The 18,226-nt window shown below is 38.5% G+C and overlaps 1 protein-coding gene across 2 annotated transcripts in view; it reads left to right on the top strand.

Moving 5' to 3' along the window:
• The window catches only part of zgc:63587 (uncharacterized protein LOC393431 homolog), a 128,700-nt gene that overhangs the window by 10,091 nt on the left and 100,383 nt on the right, over positions 1–18,226 (top strand). Inside the window, exons 3-6 of one of the 2 annotated variants that reach the window (XM_060843776.1) lie at positions 515–566; positions 13,255–13,354; positions 16,085–16,171; positions 17,934–18,057. In XM_060843776.1, the coding sequence (XP_060699759.1) occupies positions 546–566; positions 13,255–13,354; positions 16,085–16,171; positions 17,934–18,057 (332 nt within the window). In that variant the 5' untranslated portion in view covers positions 515–545. Of the gene's footprint in view, positions 1–514; positions 567–4,578; positions 4,640–13,254; positions 13,355–16,084; positions 16,172–17,933; positions 18,058–18,226 lie in introns of those variants that run through there. The other variant, XM_060843775.1, reaches the window with a different exon arrangement.

Raw genomic sequence — 18,226 nt, 5'->3', positions numbered from 1 at the left:
ACATATTCAAGTCAAAGAACATAATCTGACATTTATGCCAAATCTACAATGAGAAATGCTCTGTTTCTCTCTGCTAGCTCAGTTATGATATACATCCTGAGCTTTAGTGTTGTGGTGAGGTCTTGCCTAATGTTCCTGCAGTAGTTTTGAGCGCCTCATCCCAGGCCAGAATATGCTGAGATGTGCTTTTATTCCAGCTCTAATAATGGTTCTGACCTGAAGTTTTACTTTGGGAGTACAGCTGCTGCATTTAATGAACTGCGTGACTATCAGTTCCATTTCTGTGCTTTGACCTATAGCTGTTAGTGATTTAATTGTACCATAGTTTGTACTGAATCGGAAATAACATGGTGTCTAAACATGTAATTAATTCAGAAATTGCCTTGTGACTCTAATTTGCTATGCTCTATCCTGAAGATGTGCTCAGTCCATTTTATGAATGCTGAGATCCTTGATCTATCTCTTAATATCTTACGTGCTTTTATTTTTTATTTGTATTTTATTTTTCGTGCAGGTTGTTGTATTCTGTGAAATTAACAGCCAATATGTCAACCGAAAAGGCAAAGGTGAGTTAGTTTACTGTGTAGCTATGTAATTGCAATTCCCACCCTGATCCTGGAAGAAAACAGTAACAATTTCAATGTTGCACAGTGAATTATTTTTATGTGTTAAATGGTCTGGGGTGACTACTGAAGAATGATATCAATGATCATTGCACTGTGTTAATGTGACATAGTTTGGCAGATGTGCTTGTTGTTTGCATGTGAGGGGATTACAGTTTAGTTTTCAGTTTATGATATGCAGACAGCATATCAGGAAAGGTTGGGGCAGATGGCATATTATAAATAATGGTCTTGAGTTTAATATCGTATTAACAGGAGGAAAGGCATGCATTGTCAAGTCATTCTTGTGCTTAACCACTTCATTTAGGGAGGTAGAGGTTTGTATTCCAATTCTGGGTTAAGGGGAGAGAGATGATGGGTCTGCTCCCTTAACAGATTATTGTACGATAAAAATTGAACTCTGAATTGCGCACCCACATGGCCAATTTCAATTTGATTTATCTCACTGTTAACTATTTTCTAACAAACAAAAGAATGTGAAGGAAGAGCTGGAATCTATCCTTGATTTCCTAAAATTAATATTTAGGATATGCTTTATCTAAAACTGATCTATGATGAGACAACATTTTATTTGTTCAAACATCACAAACAGAATAAAAGATCTTGTTGACATTTGGATTAATTACCACTCAGTGCAAGTGTGCACTGGTTCCATGTACTCTTCTGTATCATGAATCTGAATCCAATCCCCTCTATATTAAAAGAAAACATAACTGGAAATTCTGAGCAGGTTAGGCAGCATCTGTAGAGAGAGATACATTTCCATAGAGGTTCACACTGTATTTCGAGGACAGGTATGTTTGCTGATAAGAGTGCATATGCATTCTATGCCCTGCTTAAACATGTGGGCGGGGAGAACAGGGACAGTTGGGAGGGAAGAAGGAACAGAGAGGTGGGGAGCTTCTCAGGCTTGTTTCTGCAAACCCCCCCCCTGCCTTTTTAGCTTCTTCTCCATCACAACTCCCTGCCTCCTCCTCTGTGGAGGAGGTCAGTATATATAATAAGAGGAAAAATGGAAACAAACCACAGAAGAGAAGCAAAATGGACCTGATAGGTTGTGAAACTGTTAAACACAATGCTGAGTCTGGAAGACTGTTAAGTGCCTAATCAAGAGGAGGAGTGCTGGTCCCCATGTCTGTGTTGAACTTCACAAGAATAAAGCACTTGGCAGAGGACAGAAATATCAGCATTAGAGTAAGGCAGAGAATTGAAATGACAGACCACCAGAACTTTAGTCAAGCTTATGGACTGAATGAGGGTATATTGTAGAGCTGTCACCCGAACACTCGCTAGTATTTACTCTGTCCTCTCTGCTATATTCTTTGCATCTTTTCTATTATAAAACACTTGATCACCTCTGCTTCACTGAAAAATATCTATTGCAAACAATACACAAGATTTCTGAGCAATAGTAAGCCCATTATAAGATCCCAGATGAGTCTGATGCGAAGCTGTGTCCTATCTGGAAAATGTAGCAGCAACTGTGGAATGAACTTCTAGAAGAATTAATTCAGATTAATCAGGTTCATTCAACAGTGCACACAATTAGCTTCTCTTAAATTGTCCGTGTTTGAGCTGACATGATTAATGACCATTTTTAAACCTACTTTTTGTCTGAGGTTCCTCTTTTTCCGTAGAGCAGTATGTCGTTTTACTGTGAAGTTAAATAACTGACAATTCTTGATGTACTCGGAGCCTTTTGAAAGCCTTTTGTTTTTTCATAGAAATTTGCAAATTCAGTGTTATTCAGGCTTCCATTCATTGTTGAGAATTCCAACTCTGGAAGGAACTCCTATGTAACCTCTAAGAATGGAAGTCATTGCATCATTGTAGTTCAAGTATAACAGTCGAATCAACAATCGCCTCCATAAACTAGTTCTAAATTATGCTCAGCAGCTGCAGTGCATGGATCATTTCTCAACTCTTGACTTGATGAGTGAATTTTGTTATTCTTTCCATCTCAAAGGCATTCAATAACACTTCAACAAATCCTGGATAAATAAATAAAAGTCCGTTTATGAGCAGAGCTTCAAATTGTGAATCATAAGAGGCCCTGATGTAGCATATCGTTTGGGCTTTGTCCAATCATTCTTTACCTTGCATTTGCCTAGCTGACCTCACATACATTCTTTTAGGTTCTTTTCCATTTTACCACAAACAACTTCCTTTCACTACTGTGAAATTGGTTATATATTGTGACAACCATTAACCTGGAAGAAGAACAGTAAGGAAATTTGCAGTATTTAAAACGTGTCTGTGGAATGTATAATGCTTTTAAGCATATTTGTTTATCTTTTTAAGAAAAATGCAGTTAATTTTCTGGGATAGAAACTAGTTGTCCATACGATTTAAGCAGCTCTTGAGTTGGAGGCAGTACTATCAAGAAAGAGATAATATATGACAGTTTCTTAGTTGATAGGCACAAAAAGCTGGAAGCAGAAGAGAATTAATATATAGATGCTGGAGCTCCGAGGCACTGTTTGAGTGAGCTAAAAGAAGTCTGATGTTGGGAAGGCTGTGAAAGTAGTTTGGAAATATTCAAAGGTTAGGTGGTTTACCAAGAGTGACCCAAGTAGTGAATTTGGTGTTTGGTGTTGGTCAGGTAGAATGTTATTCTGGAGAGCTATGCCATCAGACTATTGTGATCCCAGGGTAGTGAATTTGTATAAATGTGTATTGTTGATGATAAATGTAAAAGCTGTTGGGAGTAGAACTCCTGACCTACACTGTATAAATAACGGAGATCAAATTGTAGAGCTATATAGCTACATATTGTCATCCACAAGTAATATCCTCTAGTGTGTTTGTTTAATTTGTATCTTTGTTGTATTGACTGTTTAAAGTGAAATTTGCATTACAACAGTAGCTACACATTTGATCAACCAAATTGCTTGGTTTGGAGCAGTTAGTAACTCTACAATGAGACATAAGGCTTAAATCTTCACTGGAAGAGAGCAGTTCCACCCAAACGTTCTCACTATTCACTGAGGTTCCCGACATTGTGAGACAGGAATCTGAGGACCTTTGATCATCTGCCCTGACGGCTTCTAGTGTGTGCAGTAGTCTTGAGGATAAACTCTGCTTTCATGAATTCAGTTGTCTGTGTTATTATGTTGAATTTATATCTTGGGACAAAATATATTATAGAAGATATTGCAAGATGTAATGTATTAGTTCAGAAATTTTTTTTTGTAAATGATGTCCAGCTTTCAGTGAAAAACTCAATATTCCTTTGGGTGCGTGGTACTCAATATATCACTGCCAAATATGTAAATTATATGTTAAAATTATCATTACTGGGATTACTATCTTTGTGTTCTCCTTTGTCAGCCATAGCTTATAGTCCCCACCAGATGGGTATAAAAGATCCAATAGCGTTACTTCACAGAAGAGCATGATGTTTGTGAGCAAATTCTGATAACTATTTTGTCCAAACTGGCCTTTGCACATTACAGTAACAACTGCATTTAAAGTATTTCATTGACTCTGAAGTACTTTCGCACATGCTGAAGTCATGGAAAAAGCTAGACAAAATGCAAGTCTTCCTTTTTCCCATCTTGCATCTTGATGCCCCATATGGAGCAAATTTTATGAGCAAAATTCACCAACTGATGTCCTCTGGATCAGGTAATGAGCAACAAAGGAGCTCATCAGCTGGTTTACCCACGGTGAAAATGGTCCTTGCTAAACAGGTTCAGGACAATCCAGGCCTCAGTTACAAACTGTGTATGAATTAATGAGAGATATAAACAATGCTGTAATAGCTGAAATTTGCAATATCAATGAAATATGTAAAGTTTTTTTTGCCCATTAATTCATGAATGACTACATTATTTCTGATTCCTGTTAAAAGTGACAAAGAGTAAAATTTTGTTGGTAATTTCTTTTTGGGGGTCATGAAGTAAATTTGGTTATCTTGATTTATGGTTCCCCAGGACGATTGTAACAGCATTCTTGAGAAAAAAGTACGTTTGTACGGTACATCAAACATGAGTGGATTGTGTTCAGCTTTACTGGTAAACCACAGTTAAAATCATTTTTTTTGTGTTTTTATTTAATTTCCAAGTTGGTGGAAAATTTCTGTGTCATGTGTTGTTTCATTGTCACTTCATAGCATTACATGAAGACACATAATCAAGCGGTTAATAGTTTTAGAAGCTGAAAGTGTGTGGATAGAATGATGTAGACAGATGCTAACTTAGTGCCAAAAATGAGTGAAGACTTGCTTTCCATAAAGTTATATTATGCTTAAGCCTCTCTGTATTATCGTTGCTATTCCTTGCAGTGGGCTATGTCCGTTCTATTTATTTCCCAGCCGTATTCAGTGAGTAATATACAGTCAGTTCTGCTATAACGTGGTAATTCCATTCTCGTGCAATCTTGTGTCAGAAGAAAATTGAGTAATAACCATTTAAACTAATGGGGTTGGAATCACTTTATAACTAATACACTTTAAAAGCTTGCGCTTTAGGAACAGTGCCCCCAATTTGTCAATTTTGTTATTGTGAATTTGCATTAATGAAATGCACGTTACTGCAAAATGACATGTAACAACTATGGAATAGTCCAATACAGAAGAAGGTCATCTACTTCATTACTTTTAAAAGAGCTAACCAAGACTCAATCCATTTAATCTGTTTCCTTTTACTTTCTATATCCTTTGCAATTTTGCTATGGATAATACTAAGGCTTTTTATTGGTCTATTAGAATAAAATGACTAGAGTAAGATTAGGGCTAATCAAGGATAGTAGTGGGAAGCTGTGCATGGAGTCAGAGGAGACCGGGAAAGCAGCAAATGAATACTTTTCATCACTATTCACACTCGAAGAAAAATGTGGTTGAGGTGAATACTGAGATACAGGCTACTAGACTAGATGGGATTGAGGTTCACAAGGAGGAGGTGTTAGCAATTCTGGAAAGTGTAAAAATAGACAAGTCCGTGGGCCAGATGGGATTTATTCCAAGATTTTCTGGGAAGCCAGGGAGGAGATTGCTAAGCCTTTGGCATTGATTTTTATATCGTCATTGTCTATAGAAATAGTGCCAGAAGACTGGAGGTTAGCAAATGTTGTTCCCTTGTTCAAGAAGGGGAGTAGAGACAACCCTGGAAATTATAGACCTGTGAGCCTTACTTCAGAGTGGGTAAAGTGTTGGAAAGGGTTATAAGAGAGAACTTAAGAGATTCCCTTCAAAGTGAACAATCTTCCTAGATCTTCCTCCTTTGGAATTTTGTCAAATGAAAGAAAAATACTGAGAATGCTGGAGATTTGAAATAAAAGCAGGAAGTCTGAGACTGAGCAAGTTTGGCGGCATATTGCAAATTTCTCAAGTTGAGTACTGCTCCCCCAAGTCCCCGTATATCAGAAACAGTGGATCGAGTACCAGATATTGGAGAAGACTATATAAACCTCCAAATCTCTGAACACATAATTATCACAACTAAGTTTCTTCTAAGTTGAGTGGCTGTGCATCTGCTCTGAAAGTCCATGCAGGATGATCAGCCTGCCAATGATGTTCCCAGCATTGACTTCTTATTTGGGATGTTGCTGCATGCATGGATCTTGGAGGCCCATGCAGAAGAACCGAGACAGTTAGTGATTGTAAACCACAGGCCTCTGTTTTCTGTCCCTTAATGTGGAGGAGCCAGTGTTGAACTGGGGTAGACAAAGTTAAAAATCACACAACACCAGGTTATAGTCCAACAGGTTTATTTGGAAGCACTGGCTTTCTTAGCACTGCTCCTTCATCAGATAGTTGTGGGGGGAGCAGTGCTCCAAAAGCTAGTGCTTCCAAATAAACCTGTTGGATTATAACCTGACATTGTGTGATTTTTAATTTTGTCCTTTTAGGCGGTTTTTTTTGTTTCTGCTCTGCAACAAAGCATTCCTGCTGAGAAATTTGGTATGGACTTTTAGAAAGCATATATAGAATGTCAAGTAGGCACACATTTTACCCTCTCTTGTAACATCAACAAAAAATTCAAAGACAGTTTGCTCTGAATTTCGTGCTCGCTCTCTTTAATCAATGCATGGTTGTCTAAGTGGCTGTTAATTTTTTTCCAGAGTTTCTAGTATCATTCCTGGGCATTTGAATTAACTGACATGTAATTACCAGATTTACCTTTTTTCCCTTATTTTAAAAGCATGTACAACATTTCAGTTCTCTGACCATTCTCTCGTGCATTTTGCATAAGTTTTAGATATGATTCTACTTTCCTGTAGAAGCCCTTCACCTATCTGATTTTGACTATGATAGTATATGTAGTATAGAATGGTAAACATATATGAGAGGATAAATAGTTAATCCCTTTCATAAGATGTGTACTGAAAAAGATATGATTTTGTTGTACATACTTCACTCCTGACTGATAAAGATCAAATTAATGTTTCCTAAGACTTGGATGTAAAGTTATAAATTAGTTTATTAAGAAGTAAGATTAATAACAAGATTAAAACAAGCATTGTGTTTTTGCCGCATTTTAATACATTGAGTTTTAAAAACAAATGATTTTTTGCAATCTTTCTAAACAATTGTGATCTCATGTTTTGTAGAATTCTTAAGTACAAAATTAACCATTTAAGTTCTCCATTAACCATCATTATCTTGTGATCCTCCACAAATGGAACTAAACTTCCAAGTTTCATTTATGTGCTTGATTCCCATAACCTTAGTTTGTATGGTACTGGATGGTCAGAAATTGTAAATTGGTTGTAAAACAGTGAAAAACTAAGTTCACAGGTATTGGGACAATCACCTCAAAAGCAGAAAAGCCATTTATACAATTTCAAAGTAGTGAAGTTGAGCATCTTGCTCAAGGGAATAGGCCACATAAGACATAGGAGTGGAAGTAAAGCCACTCGAGTCCACTCCACCATTTAATCATGGCTGATGGGCATTTCAACTCCACTTACCCGCACTCCTCTGTAGCCCTTAATTCCTTGCGAGATCAAGAACTTATCAATCTCTGCCTTGAAGACATTGAAATTCCTGGTTTCCACTGCGCTCTGTGGTAATGAATTCCACAGGCACACCACTGTTTGGCTGAAGAAATGTCTCCTCATTTCCATTTTAAATTGACCCCTTCTGATTCTAAGGCTGTGCACACAGGTCCTAGTCTCCCTGCCTAACGGAAACAAATTTCCAGCATCCATCTTTCTAAGCCATGCGTTATCTTGTATGTTTCTGCTAGATCTCCCCTCAACCTTCTAAACTCTAATGAATACAATCCCAGGATCCTCAGCCATTCATTGTATGTTAGGCCTACCATTCCAGGGATCATCTGTGTGAATCTCTGCTGGACACGCTCCATGTCCTTCCTGATGTGTGGGGCCCAAAATTGGACACAGTATTCTAAATGGAGCCTAACTAGAGCTTTATAATGTTTGAGAAGCACATTGCTGCCTTTATATTCCAACCGTCTTGAGATAAATTTTATTTATGTTTGCTTTCTTAACCACGGACTTGACCTGTAAGGCAACCTTTAGAGAATCCCGGACTAGCACTCCCAGATCTCTTTTACTTTGGCTTTCTGAATTTTCTCACCGTTTAGAAAATAGTCCACGCCTGTATTCTATTTTCCAAAGTGCAAGACCTCGCATTTGCTCACGTTGAATTTCATCAGCCATTGCCTGGACCACTCTCCTAAACTCTCTAAATCTTTCGGCAGCCTGCCCCCCACCTGCGTACTACTCGCCTGTCTGCCTAACTTCGCATCATCGGCGAACTTCATCCGGATCATTAATATATAAAGTGAGAACTGCGGCCCCAACACTGAACCCTGCAGGACACCACGTGTCACCAGCTGCCATTCTGAAAAAGAATCTTTTATCCCAACTCTCTGCCTTCTGTCAGACAGCCAATTGAAAATCCATGCTGGAGGATCCAAAGCATGCAATCAGTAGCATGTTGATAAATATTAATTCTTCACCAAAAAAAATTTGTTTCCTAATACTGAACAATCCTCAAACAAATGTCAAAGTGCTTATTTTGAAGTGGTGTCTGTGTTCCTGAATTTTCTTGTCCCTGAATTTGAATACTGAGATGTAAAGATAATATATTCCCCATAGAAATTGCGGGGAATTCATTCTTAGAAAATAGAAATTCACTGGAGTAGTCTTTAAAAAAAAATTCAAATTGTTGAACTTAATCACATCTGAGAAAGTGGTCACTAGATTTGTACTCAGCAGAAAACCAGCCTAACCACGGCAGATAGATATCTGCAAGTGTGGAGAGGAGCTCCTCTCCAGTGTTGTTCATCTGTTAGCTTTCAGTATTGTTGACGTAGAGGAAAGAAAGTATCATGTCAATAAAAGCAGTGTTTGTAGAGAGTACGTTCATTGTAACTTGTAAATTTAGAAGCAGTACATGTTTACATGGCTGGATTTTGATTTGTGCAGAGTAATTTGTCTTGTTATGAACTGATAATGATCTGGTAGGGATGGGAGAGTGGAGGAAATAGGGTATTGCGCTTTTTATCCTCAATGGACGACATTTCTTTTTGTGTGACACATGTCTCGTTTTCTTTTCCTCCCTAATTTTGATTTATTGTCTTACAAGTTATCTAACAAGTGATTGCGGGCACTTGTTTGTTCAGATTTGTCTCCAAATCCTGTATCTTTCTATCTCTGTAGCAATGTTTTCCCTGGCTAAACTGTTGGATTTACTGTCTCCCCATCAAACAGTGTGTGTGCTTTTACTCAAACTGAGATTTATGACCTTGACAAATAATTGGGGAAAACCCTTTAATTTTGTGTAGAGGGATACTGTGATGTATTAATTCATGTTATTTTCATAGACTGAAATGGTTAATTTGATGGATGTCTGTTTTCTTGTGCTCGGAATTGTTTTAGCTGTTGCTAAGGTATCTTCTATTCATTGCGGGGCTCATTATGATGCTGACTGCTTGTTTTGTTTTATCACTGAGGGAACGTGGAGTGCTGCAGCACAACAACTAAAAGTGTTTTGACCTTGTTTTAATCAAACAAAATTGTTTTAAATGTATTTGACTGTTTTTCTTCCATGCTTATGATCCACATATTTGCATATCACAGTTATTGAGAAGGTTGAGTTAAGAAAATCTTGTCAACCTTAAAGACATACAGCATTTCTAGAAGCTAACTCAGGTCCCTCAGCACAGAGTATATAATACCAGCATGAAGTTGAACGTAATACTTTCATGTAGTCATGTGGCCATCTGTTGTTTCATAAATTGGAGGCTAACTGCATAGTTGCAAAGATATTTTAGAATTGCAAAGGTATTCTGAATGTGACTAAATATTAAATGTGAGTCCCAGCGGATGGATTTAAAGTGCAATATGCTTTTACAAACCTTTTACTGAGTCTCAGATGAAGGACGTTTAAGTGATTGCAGAGTCGTCATTTTATGGTGTTTGATTTATTTCCGAGAACTCTCAATGATGGGAATCCTAGCACAGAATCCTACTCATTCAGAAAGGAAGCAATTTTTGTTGATAAATAAACTAGAAAGACTTTGTTAAAGGACTTGTTATAGTCCTTGTTCTACAGCTAAGCAGTTGGCAACTTACACTGTACCCCTGAAATTGAGATTCTCAAAGGTGCTGACACAATAGGCTTCAATTTCATGAGCAGAACTACAGCATACTTTCAGAGGAAAGAGAATTGTCTAAGATTGTCACAGAATCGGATGTTAATTTGTGTATATTAGAACTGATATTGTTGGTGGGGAAGATTTTTTTTATTAATTGTCAAATGTTTGTGTTGATAACTAGAAATCAAGCTGCTTTGAGGTAACAAATCAGTCTGGATCTGTTTCAAACTAAATGTAAAAGGAACCTGTGAAGAAACTATTTGCTTTACATTTTGAGACAAGATATACAGCAGGTTTTTGGGCGGCATGATGGTACAGTGGTTAGCACTGCTGCCTCAAGGCGCCAGAGACCCGGGTTCAGTTCCTGGCTCAGGCAACTGTCTGTGTGGAGTTTGCACATTCTCCCCGTGTCTGTGTGGGTTTCCTCTGGGTGATCCGGTTTCCTCCCACAGTCCAAAAATGTGCAGGGGTTAGGTGAATTGGCCAGGCTAAATTGCCCTTAGTGTTAGGTGGCAGGGTAAATATAGGGGAATGGTTGCGCTTCGGCGGGTCGGTGTGGACTTGTTGGGCCGAAGGGCTTGCTTCCACACTAAGTAATCTAATCTAATCTAAAAAACAACACCACGATCATATTCTGGGGCATGTTACAGCAAGGTCTGATAGACCCCGAGAAAATAGTAGGACAGTGGTGTACAAGCAAAGTACTACAGATGATGTAATTTTCAAACTAAACGCACAATGCTGGAGAAACTCCAAAAGACCTTGCAGCATCTGTGAAGAGGGAAAGAGTTAACTTTTTGTGTCCAATATGACCACCTTCAGAACTTTTCTGAAGTTTTGGAGTTCAGTATTGAGTGCTGGGTGCTGTAAAATGCCTTAGCCGAAAATGAGGTGTTGTGCTTTGTTGGAACAATGCAGAAGGCCCAAGACAAATATCATGAGAGTAAGAGGGTTTATTGAAGTGGTAGGCAACTGGAATGTTGGAGTCATTCCTATGACTGAGCAGAGGTGTTCAAAGAATGGTCATCTAGTTTGTGTTTGGTCTTGCCAGCGTAAAGGAGACCTAATTGAATAGCAGGTTTAGTAGTCTAGATTGAATGAAGTATAGTGTAGGTAAAACATTGCTTCAGCAGGAAGCTGTAGTTAGAGCTTTGGAAAATGAAGAAATGAGCAGGGGATTTCATGTCTAAGGTGCCATGGGGTGGGTGAAGACAAGTTAGGAGTGATGCAAAAGTGGACCAGGTTGTGGTGGAGGGAATGGTTCCTGCTAAATGCTCACAGTGGAGGGGGGAGAAACATGTCTTTGGTGGTGACATCCTGCAGGAGGTGTCAGAAGTGGTGAAGGATGATTCTTTGGACGCAGAGATGCATGAGGTGGAAAATGAGGACAAGAGAAACCCTGTTATTGTGGGAAAGGGGGAAAGGGTGAGGGCAGAAGTGAGGGAACTGGGATGAACATTGTTAAGGTGAAAATGTGTTGCTGGAAAAGCGCAGCAGGTCAGGCAGCATCCAAGGAAAGGGAAATTCGACGTTTTGGGCATAAGCCCTTCTTCAGGAATCATTTCTTATGCCCGAAACGTCGAATTTCCCGTTCCTTGGATGCTGCCTGACCTGCTGCGCTTTTCCAGTAACACATTTTCAGCTCTGATCTCCAGCATCTGCAGACCTCACTTTCTCCTTGAACATTGTTGAGAGTCCTATTAACCAAAGTGGAGTGGGGGGAGCATCCTCAATTGAGGAAAAAGAACATCGTGTCAGAGGCATCTGGCGGAAGGTCCCAAAGTTGAAATAGTTGCGACAGGGGCTGAAAAACTGGGAAAGTGGAATAGAATGCTTGCAAGCAGTAAGATGTGAGAAAGTGTAGTTGAGGTAATTCATAGAAATCATAGAATCCCCACAGTGTGGAAACAGGCCATTGGGCCCAACAAGTTCACACTGACCCTCCGAAGAGTAATCCACACAGACCCATTCCCCAACCCTATAACTGTACACTTACCCCTGACTTATGCACCTAACCCACACATCCCTTAATGCTTTGGGCAATTTAGCATGACCAGTTCACTTAACCTGCACATCTTTGGATTATGGGAGGAAACCCACTCGGCCACTGGGAAGATTTGCAAACTCCACAGAGATAGTCGCTCAAGTCTGGAATTGAACCAGGTCCCTGGCACTGAAGTAGCAGTGCTAACTACTGAGCCATCGTGCTGCCCATAATTGTGGAAGTTGATTGGGGACTTATATTGGATGTTAGAAGTGGACAGCCTATCCCCAAAAATGGAAACAGGAGTTGCTGAGGAATGGGTCAGAGACGGACTAGGTGAGGACGATGTGGCTGGGAAAGCAAGCTTGGGCAATATACCTTATCCAATACAAGGAGGGAGATAGAAAACAACAAAGGTGTACAAGCCAAAACACTCAAATCAAATTTGAACTAAAGCAGAGTCATATCTGCCTCAAAATCTTAACCCTCTTTCTCTCTCCCCAGATATTGCCATCAAGTGAGTTTCTCCAGCATTTTTGTTTGTTGTAGTAGAACAGGAGCATTGTATTGCTTGGTGTCTGCTGTTGAAGGCACTTTATCATTGTTAATAAATCTGGCATGAACCTGAAATAACTGAGATCAAAATGCCATAATGACGGACGACAAAAGCTACTGTGTTGGGTATTGCTGGTGGAACTGAGATGCCATAGCCATTGGTCTAAACTATAATCAAAAGGAATTTCATCTATGATAGACTTTTGCAATGTTTTATGCATCCATTTCAATAACAGACAAAATGCTTTCATTGGCTTCTGTGTGGTCAGGTTGAAATTTTAGGGTGGGCAGTGAATCGTTGTAGTGCATTGTAAATCCTTTGATTGGAGTCTAACTCTTTAAGTTGGGAAATAGGAAGTGAATGCATTGGGTTGTTTCAAGATGTGAGAGCAGAAAGAAGAGGCAGAATTAAGATCTGAAGGGAGCTAAAGGAAAATGTCTTGTGCTGCTGTACTTTTCTGCTGTGATTTCATTTCAGTTTGTCAAGATAATTGAAGATTGCCATTGTTCTCTGTTTCTGCAGTTTCCAGATGTTACTGGCTATGTGGGATTTGCAAACCTTCCCAATCAGGTCCATCGGAAATCAGTGAAGAAAGGATTTGAATTCACGCTGATGGTAGTTGGTATGTTATGCTGCCTATTGAGATTCTTGTACAGTCTGTTTAATTTTCATTGCTGCTGAGTATTGTTTGAAATAATGATATTCATGAATATTAAGGGAGTTGTGGTAAATCTTAGAAATGTAAAATTTAAAAAAACTTCAACAGCAGTCGTCATTTATAAATGTAATTCAGATGTGAATGAGGTTGAGGACAATGCTCATTAACACTCAAATGCTTGACATCTAAAAATGCCATTCTTATTTTTGTTGTTGTACTTCCCACAGCAACAAACTCTGAAGTGGTTTTGTTGTTGTCTTGAATGGGTGCAGCCATCAGGAAGTGACCATAGAGTGCGTGAGTTTAAAGATGAAATCCATTTTTATATTAATGTATAAGCTGCATCTCAACCTTTTTTTAATACCTTTTCTATAAGAAATCATGTTATTCATTCATCTCAATTTGCATGTTGAACTAGAATGAACATTGAATTGTTCTACGCATTAAACCTCTAACCTGTTCTAAATTTCCCCTGCACGCATGCACGCACGCACGCACAGAGAGTGAGAGACAGTCAAAACAAAAAATGGGTATAAAGAATGGAGATTGAACTGCCTTTCAGTCTCTGGTCCCTGTCCATGGATTCTTTTGGTTTATCAGGATGTGCTTCTCTGTGATCCTCCTCCTGCTTTCATTTGTTTGCAGGAGGTACAGGTTGATGGGTTGACATTTATAAAGTTCTAGCTTACTAATTAAGAGCCATAGCTTACACCAACTGCAGAGAGAAGAGACCGCTCCTAGCCTTGTAGAGATCTCATTCATACACTCAAACTGTTCCCAGTCTGGGGGCCAATTACATAATTGATAGTGTTCTTTAGTCTGAGCCAGGAGGTCTGGGTTGAAGTCTCACCTGTTCCAGGGATGTGTAATATCCTTGGATGGATTGATTAGAAAATAGCTCTATAATTGTATGCAGGTAGAAGACCTTGGTCAATACTCTGAAGAAATGTGACCTGTCATCAAACAGCACTTGTTGCTGACCGAAGCTTTATTCGTACACACCCCTTGACTTCAACAATCAAAGCTTCCCCACTACTCCTTGACAGCAGCTGTGTAAACAGCTCTTACTGTGCATTGTCAGGTTACTTTTAAAACGTGTAGCAGTCCTTCAACAATCCTTGATTTTTAAAACCGTTCTTTTCCCAATTCAGTCCACAATCAATTTTACAGGAAAAAATAAGATGATACAGTCTTTACATGATTGATTGGTAGGGCTGTTGACACATCTAAGATGTATATTGCTAATAACTGATAGTGGTAAAGTGGAGTGCTAACAGGCCATGTATGTCTGGTAGCAATTGCTTTCGTCTGCACTGGCCCAGTTGAATGCTGAATTATTGCTGTCACTAATATATTGCTCCTTCATGGTCCTTATTGTTGCTATCAAGTAGAATAATTATTAATCACTATTGTTTGTGTTGATGAAAGCTTAAACCTTGTTCAATCAAGAATACCCAGCTACGTTTTAGCTGGGTATTCATGCCATAATTACTATTGAACAACCTCTGGTCCTGACAAATTGCATTCTTTCAGAGAATGTGTAAAAATTATAATTTCCCAACAAGTGACTTTTTGAAAATTTGTAGAAATTAATTCCATACGTATGCTATAACTGTTATTTCACATTCTGTGGTGATTTAATGGTGATTTATATTCTTTTTTTTAAACTTTGATTCCAGTAGTTAAACACAGCATGCCACCAGTTTCTCCAGGGCAGTGAAGGATGGGTAATGAGTGCTGCTCTTGCTAGTGACATCAGCACCACAGTAAAGAATAAATCAAAACTTTCTGCATTGCTGTTTGTGAGAGTTCCTCAGTCTGTTTGCCAGTCAGTCTGATCAGTTGGGCAGCCTGTCTGCTTTCTGTTGTGGTGTTAGATGACAAATGTAACAAGTTGATACATGGAAAAGACAAACTCTATACTCTGGACTTCATTACTAAATCTTTGTGGCAGCTTTGCTTAGTCAGCAGTGAATGTCATTGTTTTGATGCTGGCTGCAAAATCCGGGCCATTATTGATAGTCGGGCACGGTACACATCTTCTATTTGCATATCTTAATTCATGTTGTTGAGATTTTAACAAATAGTCTTTGTTTCTGTAAATAGTCATCCCAACGTTGTTTAAACAATTTTGTACTCTGTGGTTTCACTGTAGTTGCAATTCCATGGCTGTGTGATGTTTGAGATGTCTTCTCCCTGTTCGTTGCTATCTTGCATTCATGACAAGAACTTTTAAAGGCTATGTATAACGCTTTTTAGTGGTAATTGAAAAATGATTTATTAGTGATCTGTTTAGCTAATATCAGATTCTATGTCAGACAGCAAAAGTGTTTCTGATTTTACTTTGTAGCAGTCCAAATGATACTGAAAAGTGTCCATAACTTGCTTTTAACTCAGAGCAAATTGAGAGTTATATTCACTTAGTCTTGTATAATTGAACCATTGTAATTTGAAATATTACATTAGTCAGATCGATTATAGCTCACTATCACCAGTGTAATGTAGGAGATCTCCATCTGGGATAAAATATTTTAAGTTACCAGAATACAATTTCTGTCACTTTGGTAAATAAATTGAACAGCACCAATTGTTCCTTTCTGTTTATTTATTTTCAATGCCTTTTCATTATATTTGTATATAATTTCATTTGCCTTGCATTTTGTCACTATTATTTTGCCATGTTTCTTCTCTCAGGTGAGTCTGGTCTTGGAAAGTCAACATTAATCAACAGCCTGTTCCTCACTGACCTCTACCCTGAGCGCTATGTACCTGGGGCTGCAGGTAAGTCAATTATTGGAGAGTTTTATCAAATTATATCCCTCAAACATGGGAATAGTATCACAATAACAATTTTAAGATCAATGTACAGCGGTAGGAAGATTTAATTGCTGGTTTCTGTTGTGTTAGTAGAAATTGGAACAGACGTTTTAGTTGGGCCTCTGAAAGAGGGAAGGAAAGATTGTGTGGTCTGTGCTCCTTTTATGGGTATTTAGGAGATCCATCCTGAAATATGTTTATGTATTGATATATACTGAGGGTTGTAGGACAGTCTGCCGTTAAATACCCAGATTGCAAGAGCAGGTTGGTTTCAAACTGGCAGAATAGATGTTTGACACTGGAGGGCTACAGGTGAATTACACCTGCACCCCAGAAACAAACTTTTCTCATGAAGGAGAAGTGAAAAGAGAGAATCATTTTGCTGTCAGGAAAGGTTTATAGCTGCAGTGCATTTAGAGCTGCTGTTTGTGGTTTTCCTAAAGTGTTTCAGCCCATTTTGGATTTATAGGTCAAGGCTGATGAGCTGTCTGTCATGCTGAAATCCTGTTGCTGAGTGTAATGTGATAGCTATAGTACTGGTTATCAAAACTTCTCCATGTGTTTGGAATTAATGTGATCTTTTCAAAATATCATTGTTTTTCTCAGATAATTTGATAATTTCCTGCAGCAAAGGCGTTGTGAGGTAGTGCCATGTTAACTAAACATTTATGTTGGACCCTTTTCCCATATTTCTAAAACTCGAACACCCTCCTCAAAACACAAAAGTGGTGAACATATAATGAACAACAAATATGGAATCAGGTGGAATCAACTTATTCTCCAGAGTAGTGTGATTTACATGTGTACAAATTGATGTGATGATTCTGATAATATTTTGCCTTGAATTTGGCTTGTTATGGTGCCTGATTCCTTTCAGCACACCCTGACTGATATATGAATTTCTTGCAAGTTGCAAATCTGCATGTTTGAAGAATGTCGTCTTGATAGGAATATGTTTACATTCATGTGGCTAATGGTAATTTGTAGGTTGCATAAATCAGGATAACACCAGTCTTAACTAATTTCATGTTGGAGTTGACCTCAGAACCAACACTTTGCAGGAGAGAGACCATTAGCTTTTTCCCCCCCCCCCGCCCACCTAATTCTGTCATTCCACAGTGCAGGCATGCTAGTCTGCACCCAAAATGAATTGAGGATTTGGACACAGTCCAGTATGCGAAGCCACACTTAAATTTAGGAATCAGTGTAACAAAACAGATCATGGTATACTGATTACGTATAATTACGTAACTCCCACTTTTCTCAAGTGATTACATTTTTGGTCACAGGCAGAAATGTAACAGGACCCTGAACATTGCTGCTTGTGACTTTAAATCTTTTGCTTCAGAATTAACAAGGAAATAAAAAAGCCATAAGTGTTTAAGAACAGATAAATTTCGCCCATAGTACAACGAGCTATAAAGAGCCAAAGATGGATCTGGCTGATAAAATGCTTTTCTTTAAGAAAAAGAGTTTGAATTGAGAGTTTTATAGGGCAATTCAAGCTAACATAGATGATTATATATAAATTTTTCAGCTTGTCCATTTCACAATATATTTACCTGTTAAAATTAGAAATCAAACATTAAACAATGTTTTTACTGGTGTGGCTTCCAGAAACTACTGATTTTGGGAGTTACATAATTATATCATTAGCTGTTTTGAGTAAACTTGGAATGGAGTATGTCTAAGCTGGTGAGTTTAGTGTGAACTTTTATTTTCATAGAAAAGATTGAAAGAACAGTCCAAATTGAAGCTTCCACAGTGGAAATTGAGGAGAGAGGTGTGAAACTTCGTCTGACAGTTGTGGACACACCAGGCTATGGTGATGCCATTAACAGCCAAGACTGGTAAGTTGCCAGTTACTGAAATAAGATCAGTTTATGAACAAGTTTTTTTTTTCCCCTTGTTTGTGGATGGACTTGTTAAGCAGCTGAAGGTTCACACTCTTCATTTTAATTCAGTGAAGGCGTTGATACCAGCAATGATGTCGTGGAACTGCATTACAAAGTACTTAAA

This window comes from Hemiscyllium ocellatum, chromosome 24 (genome assembly GCF_020745735.1).
Source record: "Hemiscyllium ocellatum isolate sHemOce1 chromosome 24, sHemOce1.pat.X.cur, whole genome shotgun sequence".
In the NCBI taxonomy this organism is placed as follows: Eukaryota; Metazoa; Chordata; class Chondrichthyes; order Orectolobiformes; family Hemiscylliidae; genus Hemiscyllium; species Hemiscyllium ocellatum.
This window is presented reverse-complemented; position numbering and strand designations above follow the sequence as displayed.